Here is a 22,429-nt window from a genome sequence, read left to right on the forward strand (position 1 = left end):
AACTCTTTTAGATCTAAGATTTTACTGTTTTATAAACAAAATTGCTTGGGAAGACCCCACTACCCTCACCTGGGAAAACTTACAGCCAAGGACTGTGACCCATGCAGACCATAGGCAGAAGTCCTCCTGCTATTACCATGTGCCTTATTCTTGACATTGACTTACAACTTCCCAGCCTCAGTGGGACAAAGGGCAGCCCCTACCTGCAGCAATGGCTGTTTTCTTGTCCACAGTCACAGCTACAGCTGTGCTTGCTGTTACCACCACTGGCTCACCCGGACCTTCTGGGGAAACAAAAGTTGCCTAGTCACTTTCTCAGCAGCTGGAGAAGAGCAGTGTTTGGGGTTGGCCAAGCAGATAAGTATAAATACTAGGTGAGGACATCCTTGGATCACCGAGGGGGTGTTTGAGGAAGTTGTTGCTGTGACGGCTCTGCCACCACCAACCTTGATCTTGGCCAAGTGCCTCCTGAGGCCCAGGCGCTGTCCCCTCTCTGTGCAGATCTGAACCTGATAGATAAATAGGTGTATGTTGTGGCCCCAGCCCACCTGAACAACGCAGTACTGCCAGTGTCACTAGGACACTGAGTTTTCTCTGTCTCTGGCAGTGAATCTGTCTGCTTGCTGTTTATGTGAGCTCGGGGACCCTGCTGTGACTGTTCTCTTGACACAGCTTCCAACCAGAAGAGTTGTGTTGCATCATATGACTCATTCTAGAAAAAGGACAGGCTGTGCCTCTGGACACAGAGTAGTAGCAGATCCTGGATTGTCCTTTATAAGTCACATGAGTCAGGGAGACCCTGACAGTCCCTTCAGGAAGCTAGCTCTTGGGGCTGCCGAGGGCACAGAAGGCTGACCGGCTGGAGCCTACACATCTGAGGCCCTTTGTAAATCCTGGTTGTTGGTAGCCCACTCACTACCACCACACCACCGTCCAGTCATGTCTTTCCCTGGCTTTGCAGTCAGATCCTGCTCTTCTAGGACACCTGCCAGGCTCCTGAAGGGCAAGGGACTTTCCTTGAGTTGCTTTTCTGCCTCTTTTAGGAATCAGGTCACTGAAGGTACAGCATGTGGGTGGCAGTTTCAGCTCTACATTAAACAGAGCTTCTGGGTCTGAGCTGGTACAGGCTAGTACATGACCTTGGCTTCTTAATTCTCACCCATTCATGGGCCTGGATTAGCTTCACAGAGCACTCATATCTACAGATCAAATTTCAGTACTAAACGTTCCAGGAAAGAGGCAAAATTTGATCATGTGCTTCCTGTTAAAATGTTATTATGAGAAACGTTGAAACAAACAGGTCATGAGAATCTTGTTGTGCATTGGTTGTTCTTACCATGTCATTTGAAATGGAAGTTAAATCAACCACTGGTTTCTCTTATCTGCTATTTTGCTAAGATTGCCCATCCCACCTTGCTATAATCACAAAACCCGCAGAATTTTAAAATTACTCAGATTCCAAGAATCTGAAATGTGTGAAGTTGTCTTGATTGTAGGAATTTGCCATGAAGAAACTGCAAGGGACCACAATAGATAAAGAAGTAGGCTTTGTCACCTTGCTTCTAGAAATTTCTGGAAGACACTGAGGTGGCTGACCCCCTGTGGTTTTCTCCAGGCCCTCAGGCTACTTTCCCAGAAAGACCTTCCATTGTATGTATGCTCCATAGGCTGTGGGAAACATCCACATGAAGATATGGGGACCATAATGACAGTCTCTGGGGACATCAGGAGTGTCAGCACGTGGGTCACCTAGCAGCTACTTGGTCCAGCACTTGGAGTGAATGAGTGGGCTACCACTTGCTGGTGGAGCAGGCCTGGGGCAGCCTGAGAGACTTTGCTCCATGCTAGTGAGTTTCTTAGGCACTGACAAAAGACAGAGCTGCGGGCAGGCTCAACCCACTAGGCCCAGTCAAAGGGCAGTAGAGTCAGCACCGAGAGGCAGAGGGAAGCCTTTATATCCCCAAGCAGACTCCTCTGCCTCCTTGGGGCTCCTCCTTCCCTTAAAATAAAATTGTTGCTTTCTTTCTTTGGTGGAGAATGGGCGTGTGCAGAGGTGTCCACGTGTCTCTAAACATATGCATGAGCAAGGGTGTGAAAAAGGAGTGAGCTCCTGCCTCCCAACTCAATTGGCCCTGTTTTTGGGTTGCCAGCTTCCCTCCCTTCATGTGGCTCAGTTCACACCCACCCACCCTCCTACCACAAAAAGCTCCCCCAGCAACCAGCAGGAGCCTCCCAGTGACAATGCTGGCAGCAGAGAGTATCATCCTGGGCTGGGGCCAGGGGCCAGAGAATGTCCCCCAAACCCTGTGAGAGCCCCTTTTCAGGGAGCCCTTGGTGGTGCTGTAGATGGTGCCAGGAAGAAGGAGCTGCCTCATTCTGGCTCAGGGTGGGCAGTGTGGGAGGCAGACCTTCACCTTGGCTTTGAGAACCTCCCTCTGAGCTTTCACCAGGAGCAACCGCACTCCCTATTGACCCCACCCCCTTCTTGCCTTCCACTTGGTGCAGTAAAAGAGCCAGGACTTCTGTGGGCAGACCTTGGTTTTAGGCTGGGCTCTGTGGTTCTCTTGCTGTGTGACCCCGGGCAAGACACAGAACTTTTCTAAGCCTCAGATTTTCCCTGTATAATAAGAGGTGTGATAACAGCACTTACCTTATAAGGTTGTGCAGATTAAGTGTTTATGTGTAGTAAGGAGTTTTGTAAATTAAGTTAGTAATACCTCAGGTGAAAGGAACAGGCACAGGATGGAGAGGCAGACTTAAGTATAAGGAGAAAAAGGCATCCAAAAGACACAGAGGTGACTGCCTTCTTACTGTGGCAGCTCCGGAGGAGCCCAGGGGAGCCTGGGCCTCCCTGGCTGTCAGCTGGGGGCATTTCTCCATCAGGAAGCCGGAGGACGGCTATGGTGGAAATGATGGCCAGAAGGGTTTGGGTTGGAGACATCTTGAAGGGGAAGTGCAACCTTTCATTTCAGTCTGCTCCCAGCCTGCCCCTCTCCTTTCACATGTTTTCAGTCCTCCCCTCTCCTCCTTCTGTCCCTTCTCCTCAGCTCTGACCTTGGTGTGGATACTTTCTAGGCCCTCTTGCTCTCCTGCGATGGGATTAGCCTCCCCAGAGGTGACCTTGTGGAGAGCTTGCTCTGCTCAAACTCTTGGACCCCTGGACAAGGCCTTCCACCTCTGTAGGTCAGTCTCTTCATGTGTAAGTCAAGAGTGTGAGGCTGTGTGCCCTCCAAAGCTCCTCTCTGTTCTAAACATTCTACTATTTTGTTGGTACTCTGTTAAAGTCACTTAATTTTTCCTTTTGGGGCCATTTTTCAGAGTGGGGGCTGGGGAAGTTGGGTGTCTACAGCTCTGAAAACCTTCCTGGTCCTTAGACTAGTAAGGGTTTGCTGGCTTGGTCCATGGGGCCTGGCCTTGGCTGCCCCACCTCCGATTTTTCAAGCCCCAGACCCATTGTGGTCTGCCAGTGGGAAGCACCCCATTATTACAGGAAATTTCTGAGGCGCAGGCCAGGAGCTCAGTGTTGCTGCCCCTGGGAAACTCCAGGGAGCAGAGCCCAGGCTGCTTCCCCTGTTTTAGGAGAAGGAGAGCTGTGGAGGGCAGTGGCCTCAGCAAGTATGGGCCGTGCCCAGTGGAATAAAGTATTACTTTCACCTGGGTGGTTTAAAGAACTTTCAAGGATACTCAGATGTTTGGAAATAGAACAATCTTAGAGATTAACTTGTCCAATATACTTCTATTTGGAATTTGGGCTAGAATCCAGCTCTTCTTGACTTTTGGTTAGATCTCTTTCCTTTGTTCCATGATGGATTTTTAACAGCCAACTGTGACTGCTGGCCAGGGAATACAATGGCCCATCCTATAAGCGGGGTAGTCACAAGATGTGTGGTAAGGCCCCGGTGAGCTTTCTCAAATTGCTACCATGTGCCAAGAGGAAGGTAGGAGGGAACCCTGAGGTCTGGACGTCCTGCTTTATATCACTAAGAGCACAGGAGGAGGAGGAACGCCCTGGTCCCACCTGGCCCAGCAGCACAGGGTGTGGATTACCTGGCTCCTCTGCAGAATGGAGGTTGAATACAAAGCTGCCAGCAGGTTGCTCAGCGGCCTGGCGGTACCACAGAGGGAAGTGGTCCATGGTGAATATGCTGGCCTTGTCTTCAGGGGTCAGAAACTTCCTGCAAGGAGAAAGATTTGGTTCTTCCCTTAAAATCTGGGAACACATTTCCCTCTTTTTGCTTTTCCATACACAGCTATATTGGCTGGATCAAGAGAGTGATTCCCTTCTGCTTTGGTGGACTTGCAGGTACAAAATATGAGCTCTTAGTTGGTGGTGCCCCAGACAGTGTCCCCAGCTATTTCTGGCTCTTCCAGAGTCAAATGTCATTACATCTGATGGCACATTAGTAGCTAGAAAAGGTATGAGGCTTGTATTTTGAAAGAATACTTTCCATTCTTATGTAAATGGCTTGGCCTGCAAGGTTCTTTCTTTTGGATATGGCCTCATTTCTTCTTGTCTGGCTGATTGGCATGTCTGAGTGAGGAAACTGTATAGTCACCTCCACCACTGAGGCTAATACAGGAGCATAAATTCCCCCAAGTGGTTACTTCAAAGCCATTGCCTCTAGGTTTTAGAATGCATCATGAGTTTTCTCTTTTGGGGCAGCTTTATCTTGCTAATTATGGTTTTGCATTCCCTGAACACACAGCAGCTGGCAGAAGAGAGTGTTGGTCCAGAAGCAGAGTAGGAGGCAGGGAGAAGCTGGTGGGGATTAGAAACATTACTGCGGATAACCCATAAAGTGGATGGTTAAGGTGGGATTTTAAGACTGGTTGGTGTACATGTTCCAGAAGCAGACCTGCCTCTTTGCACAGTTTCCGGGCTGCCAGTTGCATCACAATTTAGGGGAGGGGAGCTGTGCAGGGCATGTGAGGCTGTTCACAGTTGCTGGGCCTGTCTATCTGAGGCTTCCCTCTTCCATTTTCAGAAGTCTTTTAGAGAGAGAGGGCACAGGGGAATACCGAGATTCTTTCTTCCTTTGCACTGTCAGGCGTGGTGCACTTGTCCAACCTTGGCTCAACAAAAACATGTGTGTTTTCTGATTGGAGTACAGTTTAAGGGGGTGAGGAGGTACGAGTGGGTAGTGAGCTTGGGTAGGAAAGTTTCCACACTGGTCAGGGCCTCAGGGCACACCCACAGTTCCCTATCAGTCCAGTCCCTATCAGACCAGCTATCTGAGCTCTTTGCTGGTCTCTGACAGGGCCCTGGGAAAGGGTAGCAAGGAAGCAAGATTCTCTGTTTCCACTTCTGAGGGAATGAGGGGAGGTGAGGAGAGGGGAGAGCAACTCCATTGGTTTTCCTAGAAAGACTCGGCTTTCTAGCAAGCGCGGATCTGTCCCAGAGTCTTGGAAGAAGCTCAAAGATGGCTCTCCATTGCTAAGTGCTCTTGGATTTAGTGGGAGAAATGGTCAGTGGGTGGGAGGTGAGGACCGTGGGCTCAAGTCTGTTTGGGAGCCCCCTCAGTTCTTCTCCTCTAGATGCCTAGTGGCCCTGCCTAACCTATTTCAGTGTCATGGTTTGCAGAGCACAGGTAGCTCTGCTTACCCCTCCCCTTCCTGATGCTCCTCTGAGCTCCCACTCACCCCTTGCTGCAGTACTCAGTGGGGAGGACACAGGGCTGGCTGGGCCCTGGGCATAGCAGGACTCTCCTGGAAGCAGGCTTTGCTTGGAGCGGGCTTTCTCAGTCTCAATGCTAGGTGTTGTCAGGAGCTGTCTTGGGTGCCATCTGATGGTTAGCAGCATCCCTGGTTTCTGCCCACTAAGTGCCAGTATAAGCACCCCTCCTCTAGTTTCTACAACCAAAAATGTCTCCAGACATTGCTCAATGCCCCTGGGTGGGTATAAATCACCCCCAGGTAAGAACTTCAGACTTAGGGGAAGGGGGGATGCCAAGAAATGATGGATTTCAGCCAGAAGATTTAGGCTGTCATGTAGAGACCTGCCCCTGCGGGAAAACAATTTCTGGGTTTCCCTCTGTGGAAGCGAACCTCTGACTAACCCTCCGAACATCAAGGTCTCTCGGTCTCTCTTGACAGACTGGGCTGCCCTCCCTTCTAGGGATACCTCCGGGGTGAGTCTAAGCCTGGCTGGAAAGGTTAACTTTCTGACCCTCCCACTCTGCAAACCCCAGCTCTTCCAGGCTCCTTGCATTCCAGGAGTCCTCTCCCTGCCTGCCCCACCCAGCAGACTTACTTATTGGAGATCTTCTCAGAGCCCACAAATAAGCTGCTTCTGAGGAGGCCAGCCCGGGTCCCTAGGAAGGCCGTGTCTGCCACATGCTGGTAGTCCCTGTGAGGCAGACAGAGCAGGTGTCACCACCATGCAGCACAGTGGCAGGTTCAGGAGGAGGGCACATGGAGAAGGGAAGACCCCAAAGGCCCTCTAGCACCTGACCATCTGACTGGGGGTGGGGCTTTGCTGGGCAGCACCCTCTTTGTTAATGGGGTCCCCTTATCCTATGCTTTTTTGCTTCTTCAGCGCTAGCTCCTGATCTGTCCACTCAGCTTTTGGGAGATTCAGGAAGAGATTTTTGTCTTGGGACCTAAGGAATAGTGGCTTCTCATGACCAGCGCATACCCAGCACCTCACACGTGAGCTCTTTTTGCATACTCACACTGTTGACACTGACATAAGCAATCCTGCTGGAATTTATAACCTTGCCAATAGATCTGAAAAAAATCCATTAGCCAGCCGATGCACAATCAATTTTTTTCATGGTCTCAAAGACATATTGTTATGGTAATGCTCCAGGGTGGTAGTCATCATCTCTTTCTGTTTTTTTAAATTTCCGCTTTATTGAGGTGTAATTGACATAAAATTATAAGATATTTTAAGTGTACATTGTCTTGGTTTGATATACATCTGCATTGTGAGAGGCTTCCCCCTCCCAGTTAAGTAACCTCACATATTTATCACCTCACATATTTGTCTTCCTGTGTGTGAGAACATTTGAACTCTGCTCTCTTAGCAAATTTCAATGACACAGTACAGCATTAGCACTACAGTCATCATGTTTTACGTCAGAACCTCAGACCTTAGTCATCTCATAACTAAACAAACACCTGTGCCCTTTTACTAACTCAGCCCATTTTCCCACCACACAGCAACCACTTGGTAGCTCTGATTGTATTTCACTTTTTTTTTTTTTTTAAATTGCACGTGTCTGGCATATGTCAGTTAGCTGCTAGGCTGTTTTGTTTAGGTTTTAATTTGAGCCCAGTTTGCCACCAGGAGAAATTTTTCTCAGGATCCACACTATTATCAGTGCTAACTCTTGTTATCACTTGTCTTTTTTATGACATTCTGACAGGTGTGAGGTAATAAATATCTCATGTGGTTTTGATTTGCTTCTCTCCAATGATTAGCAATGTTGAACATTTTTTCATGTACCTGCTGGCCATTATATGTCTCCTTTGGGAAGATGTTTATTCAGATCTTCTGTCCTTAAGAAAAATCTTTTTTTTGTTTTTGCTATTGAACTGTGAATTCTTTATTTTGCATATCAACCCCTTATCAGATAAGTGATTTGCAAATATTTTTCTCCATTCCATAGGTTGCCTTTTCATGTGATTGTTCCTTTTAGTTGCATGTAGTTCCACTTGTTTATTTTTGTTTTAGCTTCCTTTCCTTTTGATGTCAAATCTAAAAAATCTTTGCCAAGATTGATGTCAAGGAACTTATCCCCTATGTTTTCTTCTTAGAGTTTTATGGTTTCAAGTGTTATGTTCAAAATGTTTAATACATGTTGAGCTGATTTTTGTGATTGATGTAAGATAATGATTGAGTTTCATTTTTTTGCCTATGGCTGTCTAGTTTTCCTAACACCATTTTTTGGAGAGTCCATCTGTTCCCCATTGTATATTCTTGGCTCTTTTGTCATAAATTATATACGTGGGTTTATTTTGGGGCTCTTTATCCTGTCCCATTGATTTATGTGTTTGTTTGTATGCTAATATCACACTGTTTTGATTACTGTAGCTTTATAATATAGTTTGAAATCAGGAAATGAAATGCCTCTGGTTTTGTTCTTTCTTAAAGTTGCTGTGGCTATTTGGGGTCTTTTGTTGTTTCATACAAATTTTAAGATTGTTTGTTTGTTTTTTAAATATTTTATTTATTTATTTTTAGACACAGGGAACAGGAAGGAGAAAGAGTGGGAGAGAAACATCAATGTGTGGTTGCCTCTCATGTGTCCCCCACTGGGGACCCGGCCTGCAATCCAGGCATGTGCCCTGACCGGGAATCGAACCACGATCCTTTGGTTCGCAGGCCCGCGCTCAATCCACCGAGCCACACCAGCCAGGGCCTAAGATTGTTTGTTTTATTTCTGTGAAAATGCCCTTGGAACTTTGATAGATACTGCACTGACTCTTTAAAAATTTTTTTTAAAAGATTTTATTTATCTTTAGAGGGAAGGGAAGGAGAGAGGGAGAGAAATATCAATGTATGGTTGCCTCTCATGTGTCCCCTGCTGGGAACTGGCCTGCAACCCAGGTATGTGCCCTGACTGGGAATCGAACCCCGATCCTTTGCTTCACAGGCCCATGCTCAATCCACTGAGCTACACCAGCCAGGGCCTCCATTGACTCTTTAGATTGCTCTGGCTAGTATGGGCATTTTAACAATATAAATCATTCCAGTCCATGGGCATGGAATATCTTTATATTTATTTGTGTCTTTTAAAATTTCCTTCTTTAATATTTTATAGTTTTCAGTGTACAGGTTTTTTACCTCCTTGGTAAAATTTGTTCTTAAGTATTTTATTCTTTTGATGTCATTGTAAATGAAATTGTTTTCTCAACTTCTCTTTCTGATAGTTTGTTATTAGTGTAGAAAATAACTGATTTTGGCATATTGATATTGTATTCTGCAACTTTACTGAATTTGTTTTATTAGTTCTAACTGTGTGTGTGTGTGTGTGTGTGTGTGTGTGAAGTCTTTAGGGGTTTCTAAATACAATACCATGTCATCTGCAAATAGAAAGTTTTACTTCTTTCTTTCCAATTTGGATGACTTTTCTTTTCTTTTTTTAATACATATTTTATTGATTATGCTATTGCAGTTGTTCCATTTCCCACCCCTTTAGTTCATGTCCATGGGTCATACATATAACTTCTTTGGTTTCCTATACTATTCTTACCCTCCACTTTTCTATTTTCTACCTACCATCTATGCTACTTATTCTCTGTACCTTTCCTCACTCTCTCCCTCTTCCCCTCCTGTTGATAGCCCTCCATGTGATCTCGATTTCCGTGGTTCCATTCCTGTTCTAGTTGTTTCCTTAGTGTGCTTTTCTTTTTGTTTTAGCTATGGTTGTTAATGATTGTGAGTTTGCTGTCATTTTACTGTTCATATTTTTATCTTCTTTTTCTTAGATAAATCCCTTGAAAATTTCATATAATAAGGGCTTGGTGATGATGAACTCCTTGAATTTGACCTTAGCTGAGAAGCGCTTTATCCATCCTTCCATTCTAAATGAAAGCTTTGCTGGATAGAGCAATCTTGGATGTAGGTCCTTGCATTTCATGACTCAGAATACTTCTCTCCAGCCCCTTCTTTGACTGTAAGGTTTCTTTTGAGAAATCAGCTGACAGTCTGATGGGAACCCCCTTGTAGGTAACTGTCCCCTTTTCTCATGCTGCTTCTAGGATTCTCTCCTTAATTTTAATCTTGGCTAATGTAATGATGACGTGCCTTGGTGTGTTCCTCCTGGGGCCCAACTTCTTTGGGACTCTCTGAGCTTCCTGGACTTCCTGGAAGTCTATTTCCTTCGCCAGAATGGGGAAGTTCTTCATTATTTGTTCAAATAACTTTTTCACTTGTTTTCCTTCCTTTCTCCTTCTGCTACCCCTATAATTCGGATGTTGGAATGTTTAAAAATGTCCTGGAGGTTCCTAAGCCTCTCTTCATTCTTTTGAATTCTTGTTTCTTCATTCTTTTCTGTTTGGTTGTTTTTTTCTTCTTTCTGGTCCACTCCGTTGATTTGAGTCCCAGTTTCCTTCCCATCACTATTGATTCCCTGTACATTTTCCTTTATTTCACTTTGGATAGCCTTCACTTTTCCTATGTTTTGTGATCATACTCAACCATTTCTGTGAGCATCCTGATCACCAGTGTTTTGAACTGTGCACCTGATAGGTTGGCTATCTCTTCATCGCTTAGTTGTATTTTTTCTGGAGTTTTGATCTGTTCTTTCATTTGGTTCATATTTCTCTGTCTTGGCACACCTGCTACTTTGTAAGGGGTGGAACCTTAGGTATTCACTAGGGTGGGCAACCCGTGTTTCTGTGTTGTGGTGCTGTATGTAGGGGAGGGGTCAGAGAGAGAACAATGCTGCTTGCTTAGTTCTCAGCCAGCTTTCAGTTACTTTCTCTGTTACCCACAAGCAAATTGAGTCCTTCTGGTGCTGATTCCTGGGTGTGCGGGTTTGTGTATGTTCTAGATCCTGTGGATCTATCCAATGAACTCTCCTGTGAGGCTAGAAGTTTCTCTCCCTGCTGTAGTTCCCACAGGTTTTTACAGTCAGAAGTTTTGAGGCTTTATTTCTCCATGCTGGGACCCTGGGTTGCATGGTCTGTCTCACTCCCCAGTTGTTCTTCTCAGTTTATCTGCTTGTAAGTATTTTATTCTTTTTGATGCAACTATAAATGGCATTGTTTCTTAATTTCTTTTTTTTGATAGTTTGTTATTAGTGTATGAAATACAACTGATTTCTGAATAGTAATTTTGTATCCTGCAACTTTACTGGATTCATTTATGAGTTCTCATAGTTTTTTTTTTTTTGGTGGAATATTAAGGGCTCTATAGGTAGTACCATGTCATCTGTGAATAATGATTGTTTTATTTCTTCTTTTCCAATTTGGATGCATTTGACTATGTTCTTGTCTGACTGCTATGAGACAATTCTCATTTTCTTATAGCTATATAGTATTCCAATATGTGGATCTACCATGATCTATTTGACTAGGCTCCTACAGATGGCCATTTAGGTTATTTTCAATCATCTGCTCTTATAAGTTATACTGTACTGAATAGCTTATGTGTATATCTTTTCCTATTTTTTCTCATATATTTTTGGGATACAGTCCTAGAAGTAGGATTGCTGGGTCAAAGTATAACATACAGTGTGTACTTTTTAAAAATATTGCCCAATTCCCCTCCATAAACTTTGAAATGTTTTATATTCCCACTGACAATGTACTAGATTGCCTGATTCCCCACAGCTGGTCAACCATGCACATCAACAAACTTAGATGGTTATTAGTTTAAGTGACAAATACAACCTTGGTGCAGTTTGAATTGCATTCCTTTTTTTTTTTTTTTTACAAAATGTATTGAGAACTTTTTCATATATTTCAGGACTCTTTGCATGTATCCTCTTGGTCCATATCTATTGGTCATTTTTCCTGTAGAGTGGTTAGTCTTCTACTTCTCTGCTTTTGAAGTTCTTTATGTACCATGAAAACATAATATAGGGATAATAAGCTTTTATTTGTCTTACAAGTTGAAAACATTTTTTTCTGATTTGTCATTTCTCTTTCGACTTTGCTCATGTTTTTAATTTGCTAAATAAATACTTTTATGTTGTTAAATTAATCAGTCATTCCCTATTGTTTCTGATTTTGAGTCATCATTGGGAAAGATTTCCTCACTCCTAGATTTTATAGGACCTGGCTCATGTTTCCTTTTAGTACTCATATGGTTTCATTTTTTTACATTTAATTCTCTGACTCATTTGAACTTTACCCAGCTCTATGGTATGAGGAAAGAATATAATTTTATCATTCTCCATATGGCTCTCAAACCAGTTATTAAAAAGTCCACGTTTCCCTTACTCACTTGACATGATGACTTTGTCATAGACTAAATTTCCGCATGCACTTAGGTGACTTTGTGGATTTTCTATTCTCTTCCCTTGGTCTGCCTGTCTATTCATGAGTATTGACCACAATTTATACATGGTATAGACTTTGTAATGTATTTTAATATGTTGGTTAGACCTCCTTTCTTTCCTTCTTTCCTTCCTCCCTTCCTCTCTTCCTTCCTCCCTTCCTCTCTTCCTTCCTTCCTTCCTTCCTTCCTTCCTTCCTTCCTTCCTTCCTTTCTTCCTTCTTTTCTCCCTCCATTGCTCCCTCCTCCTTCCTTCTTTTCTTCTTTCTTCTTTTTTCTTTCCTCTTTTTTCCTCATCTTAAGACATGCTTGTTGATTTTAGAGTGAAGGGAAGGGAGGGAAATAGAGGGGCAGAGAAACATAGATGTGAAAATGAAACATCAACTGCCTGCCTCCTGTGCACACCCTGACTGGGGACTGAACTTACAACCTAGGCATGTGCCCTGATAGGCAATAAAACCTGAGACCTTGGGGATTATGGGACAATGCTCCAACCAACTGAGCAACACTAGCCAGGGCTTTTAATGGCATTTTTTTTATTGGGATTGCATTAAATTTATAACATTAACTTACAGAGGATTAAAATTTTTGTGATATTGAGTCTTCCTATCTAAAAACATTGGGTATATTTCCATTTATTCAAGTCTACTTTTCATTGTTCAGGAATGCTTTATAATTTTTAATGTAAATTTTGGGATATTTCTTACAATTTATGACAAGGCATTTTGTTATATTTTATATTTTGCTCTCCTACATAGGTCTTCTCACATCACATCTTCTATCTGGTTTTTGTTTGTATAGATAAAGACTATTAATTTTTCAGTGTGCATGTTATAAATTGCTACTCTACTAAATTCTCTTACTGTTTATAGTAGATTTTCTGTTAACTTTGGGGGGCTTCCAGATGTATAAATACATCATCTTAAACAAAGATCATTTGCTTCTTCCTCTTCACTTTTTGTTTCTTCTAGGTGCGTCCTTTTATCTGGTTGCACCAATGAATGGCTTCTGACCTTACTAAATGGTAGTAGGGACACTAGGCTTGTCTTTTTTCCTCTGTCTTTATCGAGAGAGCCTCTAGTCCCATTCAGATACTGACTTTCTAGCTTAAGTCAATTTTAATTTTATTGAGTGGTTTTTAAAAACACAAATGGATATTAGAATTTGTTAAAATCTTTTCTGTGTCTATGGGAGTGAATATATGATTTTTCTTCTTAGCTTTATTAATATGCTATTTATATTAGTTCTCTAAGTCATCTTTTCTAATATACACCCTTGTTAAGAATATTTGTTCCTCAATGGTTCTCAATACTAAAAACATGTCTGGCTAATCTCTGAAATTGGAAAGATGTGGATCATGCCTCTTCTCTCCAACCCTTCTGTAGAAATCAGGACAGTGCAGAAACCAAGAGTCTAGAGGCTCTGGAATCAGGTTTCCTGATTTTGAGTCCAGCTCCACCATATGTGAAGCACATGGTCTTGGGCAAGTTTCTTATCTCACTCTGTCTTAGTTTCCTCATCTGTAAAGTGGGGATAATGATAGTACCTATAATGATAGTAGGGTGTTTGTGAGAATCAATGTGATATGCACCAAGTGCTAAGAATAGTGCCTGACCCAGTGCATTCTTTTTTTGTTTGTTTTTAGTTTATTTAATTTTGCGTAGGTAATACATTCACATGGTTCAAAATTATACCAAAAAGTTATAAAGTGTTCCTTCCATCCCTGTTTCAGTTACCCATTTTTCTTGCCTTTTGCAACCATGAGAACAGGCTTTCATAGGTATCTCATATACAGGCTGGGGAATATGTAGGTTTACAGTTGTGAGTACATGAAACAGAGTTTATTATATTATTATTTATTAATTACTGTATTATTTTCCATACAAACAACTGTTTTGCCCCACCTTGTAAATGCACACACTCATACCATGTTTTTCCTTCTTTTTATAGAAGTGTTAGCACACTATGCAAAGTATTCTGCATCTTGCTTTTTTAAAAGTAGGTAATTATTCCTACATAATTCTGTTACTGTTTTCATTAGGATAGTATTAATTAATTTATCAAGTGTCTAGGGGAGGTTGGGCATCTTTATGATGCTGATGTTAAATCTTTCTATTCAGGAACAAGGGGTGGCCCACTGTACTCTTAACCTCATTAATATCTCACTCCTTCCAAATACTCATGTGCTAATGTATGCACATGTGCACACACATGCATGCATGCACACACCCCCACACACAAGCCATACATCTCTTCTATCTGTCTACTAAACACAATAGCACCAGGTAAAGATCAGCAGAGGCAGTGAGGAAATCTAAGGCACTGGGACATACCAAGGGTCAAATACACTTCCTGGTGTCTTGACCTCACCTGCTGGAGACAAGGCACTGATCTGCTTGAACTGCTCTCAAGGCACTTTGGCTGGTGGGCTCTCACAGCAAGAGCCCAACCCCCAGAGAGGGGTTCTTAGAATGGGGCTTCTGCGGTATGGGTTGGGGGATTTGGTCCTATGACTAGGGCATCTGCTCAGGGTGATTCTTCCAAGGGGAGGTGGTGGCCCATGCAGTGTGCAGAAGCTTTACTGAACCCCTGCTTTCACTGGGGCTGGGTGCATGTTGCTATCACTTCCTCACATCTTTGCACCCTCATCACTGTTCATCTTAGGCCAAAGGATGTGGGTGACCTCCTGGGCTGCCAGCCAGCTGATGGGTGGGACCCTGGTTCAGCCAAGGGAATGCCAGGGACCAGAATCTCTCTTTCTTCCAGGATCCTTCAGCCCCACTGATACATACTCTGAGCTGTTGAGAGCCAGTGCTGTCCAGTAGGCTTCCATGGGAGCCGTCACCACTGCATCAAACAGTACCTCCCGCACCAGCTCCTCATCACCTGGGTACACAATCAAAGGAGACCAGTCCACTTATTTTCCCCATGATTATAAGCACAACTCATATGTTCTTTTTGAACTTCAAGGAACAAGATGTGCCTCATAAACATGTATCTAGAATATGTAAAACCATTACATGAATTTGAGGAAGTCACTTCACCTCTTCTAGCCTTCATTTCCTCAACTTCAAAGAGCATGCGAGTAGAACAAAATGATTTCTAAGGCTCTTTCTAGTTCTAATATTCTGTGAAATTAGGAGAATCCCTCAGCAACAACTGACTTCCATTTGTGCCCAGCTCACCCTCCATCTGAACTTTCATTGCTCTGCTCCTTGATACTTGGCCTCACACATGTTGGCCTTTTGCAGTTCTGTGAATTTGAACTTGACTCAGAGCTTCTGCATACGCTTTTCCCTTGGTCAGGATGCTCTTCTCTCCATTCTTTGCATGGGTGGCTCGTTCTTTTCCCCTCACTATCTTTAAAGTAGTCTAGGGGAGAGAAGACTACTAAAGTATTTATTTTTATTGAGGTGAAATTCACATAAATAAAATAAACCAATTTAAAGTATATAATTCAGTGGCATCTCGTACATTCACAGTGATGCACAGCCTTCACTTCTGTGAACATCTTCATCACCACTGAAGGAGGTCCTATACCCTTGAAGCCACTTAGGTGGGAAGTGGCACTGGCTGACCGAGGTGGCCTCCCCTGACCATCCATTTAAAGCAGGGCCCATGTTTTCCTGTTCAGCACAATCTGTAACAACCTATTCCTACACATGTGGGCTTGCTTCTTCATTGCATGGTTTCCCCATGAGATTAGATTACAAACTCCATGAGAGCAAAGGCTTTGCCTGGTTGGGTCATCTCTGTACTCCAGTGCCTGCCCCAGGCTTGGTAAAGAGGACATACTCAGTGCATATTTGTTAATGGAATGAATGTTCGGACTACATGGAAGGTGGAGCCTTCTCTTGGTGGTGATACTTACATGACAAAATGACCTGCTTCTTCTCCCAAAGAGAGAGAAGAAGCACCACAATGAGGTTGTGGCCCCATAATTACCCTGGTTGAGTTAGTGGAGGGAAATTTAAGGTCAGACTGAGAACCAGGTGTTAGAAAACACTCATAGACCACAGGCTGTAAGAGGCTGTCTAGTCAAATGCCCTCCTCTGCAGGGTTGGACTTCAAAGGTGAGCTGCTGGCCTGGGAGCCCACCACAAGGTGGTGATGGGGACAGATCAGATGGCCAGGGTAATGCCCTTACACTGTGTGAGTATCCCTTCAAGACCTTAACAGTACTCAGGTGAGAGATGTTTACAGAGATCCCAGTCCCTGACTATGGGGATATGCCTGTGTGCCACAGTTCTAGGGATACTTAGTCACCAGCTTGGCCCTATGATGATGCTGGCTCTGCTTTTGTCTTTGGAATTCTCTCTGTCCTCCCTAAACCATCAGTGAGTTCCTAGGATAGACCTACATGACAGCCCTTCCTTCCCCTCCCAGCCCTCCCTTCATGCAAAGTCCTGATCTGCAGGGTCCCAGAGGGAAGCCCTTAGTGGGTGGGCAGCACTCACACTCCAGATCTGTGTCCTGTCCTGTCAGAAAGTGGACCATGGCCTCCAGCTGGCTGAGCTTCTGGTGGTCTGGGTCAATATCTGTGATACAGTAGATCCTGGAACCCAGGGGAGTCAAAGTCACCTCACAAACCTTTGCCTCCCTTCCTTCCTTCCTCCCTCCCTCTCTCACTCCACCTCCTTTGTGCAGAGGTTTCCACTTACCAGTCACTGGCCAGGGTCAGATCTGGATGCAGAAGGTCGTGTAGGCCTGAAACCAGAGCGCACTCTCAGTATGGTGCTCACCCTGGTGTGAGTATTGCACCTGAATTCTTTACAAACAAGTGCAAGGAATCTTCTTCAGCTCAGAGTAGGCACTCATCCTGCAGGACTGGCCTGGGTTTGCACAGACCACACCTTTGTTCATGTTGCTTCCGCTCCTGAAATGCCCTTTCTCCCCATTGCCTCATGGCTATCCTACCTGTTAGGTCAGCCTCCAAACTAGTGATTTCAGCTTCATCATACTAGACTGAGCTAAATGGCCAGTCAAAAGATGAGCCCAGGGAGGGGCCAGGTCTGTTTTGTGTAATCTCTATAATCTCATACCCACCACAACACTGACACTGACCATGGTCTGAGTACATTGTTTGAGCGAATGAATGAGAAACCCCCCACTGAGCACCTTCAGTGTTTAAAATAAACAGGTGCTCAAATTAAGGTTTGCTAAATTGAAGGTAAGGATGATGGACATGCCAAGGTGGCAAAGGAAGTCCTGGACTGGCACAGACACAGGCAGGCAGTGAAAGGGTGACACTCCTTTCCCTGTGGTAAGCCCCATAAGCCCAGTTGAGCCCCTGATTTCAAGTCACTGGGATGATGGCTGGTCTCTCCCACAAAGTGGGTGAGGGGTAGCATCTTCTATCCCCTGCAGCAGTGAAGATGGGGATATCTGGATAGAGGAAGAAAAGCAGAGGAAGGAGGAAGACACCATGGAGACCCAGGAAGTTTGTTTTGGGACCAGTGGAAAGTTAAAGTGGAGTGTTCCAGTGTCACAGATATGTGCTGCAAAAGGGTAAAAGCAGAGGACATGGGAGCACATAGCTGGACATGTAACTGGCCTCAGTGGGGGAAGGGGTCTGCCCGGGACTGCTCCCAGAAGAGTGGTATGTACACTGGGGCCTGAGGAGTGAGTGCAAGTTAGATGGGATAAAAGTGTGAGAGCTGGAGAGGATAGTATTTTGGGGGAGAGCACAGTGTATGGGAAGACCCTGAAGCTTAGTGTGTAGAGCACTGAAAAAAAAGCAGAAGGCTATTGAAGGTCCTGTAGTAGCAACACAACCCAGTTTGGCAGTTTTAGAAACTTCCCTGTGGCAGAAAGAAGTCCAAAGAAAGGAAGAGGCAAGGAGACCAGCTGGAGGCTACTGTGGTTTTCTAGGAGAGAGGTGACAGTGACGAGGGCAGTGGAAGATAGTTAGATACACTGAAGAGATGGTGAAGGGAGAATAGACAGAATGTGGGTTTGAATGGATTTCTGACATCTCCCAAGGACTTCCTAAAATATCCAGGAGTCCTGGATACAGGTTTTGCTTTCTCAAGGAGCTCAGGTCTGAGCAGGCAGCATCAGGGAGGATGAGGCCCGCCTCTTCCATTTTTTCAGGTTCAGTTCCCATAAGTTCCTTGTTATGGGTTGGATGTATCCCCGAAAATAATATGTTGAAGTCTTAACCCCCAGTACCTGTGAATGTGACCTGATATGGAAATAGGGTCTCAGCAGATATAATCAAGTTAAGATGAGGTCATTAGTGGCCCCTAATCCAAGATTCCTGGTGTCCTTGTGAAAAGGGAAAAGACACACTCAAGAGGTGAAGCCATGTGATGATGGAGGGCAGATTGAAGAGCTGCCGTGTGAGCTAAGGAATGCTTGGTGTGACCAGGAGCTAGGAGAGCTGTTGGAGGGTGCCTGGCCTCCAGAGCTGTGAGAGAATGAGGTTCTATTGTTAGGACACCCAGTGTGTGATGCTTTGTTACAGCAGCCTGAGCAGACTGTTACAGATTTGCTTCCTCACTCTTCCCAGCCTCCTTTCTCATGTCCTCTAACAGGTAAAATCCAACTTTATTCAGAGAAACACATACCCTTGAGGCCCACCCCTCTGGTCCAACAAAGCCTCCTGACAATGCAAGGTTGGTGAGTCTTAGACCCTGTCGGTTTGCACTGCTGACTGGCAGATCCCACACCCCCAGGATGCTGGAGACACACAGACCCCTCCCTGTCTGGCAGTCCAGCTCTGAGACCCTGCTCTCAAGCCTAAGACATTGGAGGCTGTCAAATAAGATCTGGGTTGAGTTGGCTCTGCTCAGCATCCCAGGGACATCCATTTTTTCCCTCTAGTGTCCAACTTACTGGGCGCTGACCTACCTTCTTCTACAGATGTGTTCCCCAGAAGGATGTATTCTCCATGGCCCTGGGACAGCACCACTCCCAAACTGTGGGGAGAGCACAGAACCCATGTTCTCATCAAACAGCAAGTCCAAGTCAGCATTCCAGTCCATGTCCTGCCCTTCACTACCTCTAAGACCAGGAGTTCTCCATACCCATGGAAAGTGACTCCCTTTGCCCCTGGCCTCACAGGTTGTCCCATTTTTATTTATTTCTTTTGAGAGAGAGAGAGAGACTGATTCGTTGTTTCACTTATTTACATATTCATTGGTTGAGTCTTGTATGTGTCCTGACCAGGGATAGAACCCACAACCTTGCAGTATTGGGACAATGCTCTATCCAATTGAGCCACCTGGCCAGGGCCCCTCAGCTCTCATTTTAATTAAGATATATCCTGAACCTCTCAGGAACCCTCTGAAATGTAGAAAGGTCCCTAGGCCTCACAGGGCCTCACAAATAGGAAAATGTTTCCCCCCCCTGGTGAATTCCATGTGCCTTCCTCTCTCATGGTAGAACATTGCTTTTGGAACTTGGCCAAATTTTGAACCACTCAGGGAGTTTTAAAAGGTACTAGTGCCTGGACTCCATAAAAGAATTTCGAGTAAATTGGTTTGGATGGATCTGGACATTGGCAATTTTATAAAATTCTTTAGGTATTCTAATGAGATAGGACCCTAATGAGTCAGGGCTGGCAATGATGCTTTATTGAGAAATGAGATAATTCAGAGACAAGGGCTATTTGTCTCCCAAAATATATATATTGCCTGGAGTTAAATATTTATACAGTTGGAGGGAACTGAGAATATCTTCAGATACGATCTTTCATCTAACAATTGCTTACAATTGTATGCATTAAGACCTTTGATTATGTCATTCAATCCTCATAATACTGCCAAAAAGTAGCTACTATTACTACCTTCATTTTACAGATGAGGAATCTAAGGTACAGAGAGGTTAAGTTAATTTGACAAAGGTCATACAACCTGTAAGTGGTGAAGGCAGAATTTAAACCCAGGCAGTCTGGTTCCAGACTTCCAGACTGCACACTAGGCTACACTGGCAATGCAGGTCTAGACATCTCAAGTTTCCTGAATGTAGAGCTGGGTCTTTTTCTGTTACCACAAAATTGCCAACCAACTTTGAGTAAATCCATCTCCAGACCTGAAATTTCTAACCTGTGTTGTTGGTATTCATGTTCCACCCATCCTTCCACTTTGCAAGTAAAACATGTGTCCCTCACCTAAAAGGTGTGTCACTGATGTCTGTGAAGAAGTAGTCATTGGTCAGGAAAAGAACTCTCTTCTGAAAGGGAAAAGAAAGGACATTTGCTGGAGAGTGCCTGACCATGCCCTCCACCTCCTTACCTACCACCCTTGGGGTTTCATCAGCTCTGTGTCACTCCCTTTACTTCTCTCTTCCCTGACTGGCCCCAGCATGCATCATCATGTGGACACCACAGGCAGAGTCACCATAGGCCCAGCAAATCATAGCCCTTGGGGTGGTGGCCTGACTGGAGGACCAAGGGCTAGACCTGTGCTGTCTCATGAAGGGTCCACCAGGCACATATGGTTACAGAGTTTGAATATGTGCAAGTGAGGAAATGAATTTTCAAACTTTATTTAAGAGACATTTAAATTGAGATAGCCAATATGGTTAGTGACTCCTGTATTGGACAGTGACTCCAGGCTGCATATGGGAGCACAGTTGAATATTTATACAGTTGGAGGGGACCTAGGTGGTGCTAAAAGCTTCAGGAGATCATGTGTCCAGCCCACCTACAACCCTCCCCTCTATTGACTATAGCTGACAGGGAATGGGGTCACCATCTGTCCCCTAAACTCCTCCCAGGGTGTAGCCCCCTTTACAACTCCTTTTTCCTTTCAATGCTGTAAACTTTCAGGTTTCAGTTGAGTTTTCATAAATTAGAGCATCAGGGAAGTGTATACAGTGGCTGAGGGCATGGGCTGGGCATCAGACAGATCTGGATTTAAGCTGTGTGTTCTGGGGTAAGTAATTCACTGGGGTAAGTAATGCTTTTCTAAGCATCAGTGATCTCATTTGCAAATTGGGGTTAACAATAGCATCTTTTGCATATGGTTGCTGTGAGGTTGTGAGGGTGTTTTAAACAGATGGGAGTGGGTCCAGGGAGCAGCAGGATTTTCTCTGGGCTCTGAAGTTTTATGAATTGTCTGGTTCACATGTGTCTTTGGGAAAGCCACATGCCTTAGTTGGCTCAGGAGCTGTTCTTAATCCCTTCACTCTTTCTGGCTTTTCTTCCACTTTGGAATTTGGAGTAAGATATTGGAAGGGACATGGGGGAGAGGGATGGAAAAAAATGGTTAGTTTCTATAGGAAACTCACTTTAGCCCACACCCAAATGAACAGTTCTCTGGTAATGCTCTCCTGCTCTTTCTGCTTCAGTAGGATGCTCTCTCCAGTTTCCCTCCCTCATAGTAGTCATGGGTCAGCCAGCAGCCAGCAAGGGTAGAGATGGGCTTTGGGAGCCCTGGGCTCCAAGGTGGGCTGGCTTGAGTGTCGGGACTAGAGATCATCTTTTAAATTTTTCCTTCTTATTAAAAAAAATGGAATAAAATGGCAAAATGCACAGAGCTTAAGTGTATCATTCCATTTGTTTTGATAAATATATACGGCCATGTAATTACTTCCCCAGTCAAGATTGTAATGTTTGCATTCTCTAAAATTTCCTTCCAATCAGTCCCCATCCCATCCCTCCATGGATAAACTCTGTTCTAAATTCTATCACCATAGATTTGTTTTGCTCATTCTTATAATGTGCACTCTTTTGTGTCTGTCTTCTTTTGCTCAATATAATGTCTCTAAGATCCATCTATGCTGTTGAGTACATCAGTAGTATGTTTCTTTCACTGCTGAGCAGTACTCCAAGGTGGGGATACACTTGTTGGCTTTTACATTCACCTATTCCTGGGCCTCTGGGATATTTCTAGTTTGGAGCTATAATAAATAAAGTTGCTATAAACATTCTTGAACAAGTCTTCTTGTGGACATCTGTTTTCATTTCTCTTTATAAATACCTAGAATGAAATTGATGGGTCATATGCTAAATGTATGTTTGCTTTTATAAAAATGGCAAAACAATTTTTCTAAGTTGTTTTTTTATACAATACTTGCACTAGCAGTGCACAACTTCCAATTTTTTCTACACCTTTGTCAGAATTTGGCGTTATCAGTATTTTATTTTTAATTTGTTCTATTTTTCTTTTTAAATGGTATTTTATTGATTATTCTATTACAGCATAATCACTAAGTTGTCCTGATTTTTCCCCCTTTGCCTCCCTCCACCCAGCACTTCCCACTCCCCCCACCATTGTTCATGTAGATGGGTCATGTACATAAATTCTTGGTCTACTCCATTTCCTATACTATACTTTATATCTTCATGGCTATTCTGTAACTACCTATTTGTACTTCTTAATTCTCTCACCTCTTCACCTATTCTCCTATACCCTCTTCCTACTGGAAACCATCAAAAGCTTTTCATATCCATGATTCTGTCTGTTCTTCCTGTTTGCTTAGTTTGTTTTTCAGATTCAATTGTTAATATATCAATTTTTTCCATTGTTTGTTCAT

General features: G+C 44.0%; 1 protein-coding gene across 8 annotated transcripts in view; it reads right to left on the reverse strand.

Moving 5' to 3' along the window:
* Positions 1-22,429, reverse strand: part of CACNA2D4 (calcium voltage-gated channel auxiliary subunit alpha2delta 4) — a 125,207-nt gene that overhangs the window by 47,286 nt on the left and 55,492 nt on the right. For all 8 annotated transcript variants that reach the window (XR_008391096.1, XM_053662715.1, XM_053662718.1 and 5 more), the window contains exons 20-27: positions 20,061-20,122; positions 18,800-18,867; positions 16,609-16,654; positions 16,405-16,502; positions 14,740-14,833; positions 6,251-6,346; positions 4,048-4,175; positions 204-284 (exon numbers count right to left, since the gene is read on the reverse strand). Coding sequence is in view for 7 of the 8 variants with exons in the window: in XM_053662715.1 (XP_053518690.1) it covers positions 204-284; positions 4,048-4,175; positions 6,251-6,346; positions 14,740-14,833; positions 16,405-16,502; positions 16,609-16,654; positions 18,800-18,867; positions 20,061-20,122 (673 nt within the window). In the remaining variant the exon portion in view is untranslated. The remainder of the gene's footprint in view (positions 1-203; positions 285-4,047; positions 4,176-6,250; positions 6,347-14,739; positions 14,834-16,404; positions 16,503-16,608; positions 16,655-18,799; positions 18,868-20,060; positions 20,123-22,429) is intronic.

This window comes from Artibeus jamaicensis, unplaced genomic scaffold, assembly GCF_021234435.1.
Source record: "Artibeus jamaicensis isolate MK-2021 breed Jamaican fruit bat unplaced genomic scaffold, CSHL_Jam_final contig_1028, whole genome shotgun sequence".
NCBI classification, from domain to species: Eukaryota; Metazoa; Chordata; class Mammalia; order Chiroptera; family Phyllostomidae; genus Artibeus; species Artibeus jamaicensis.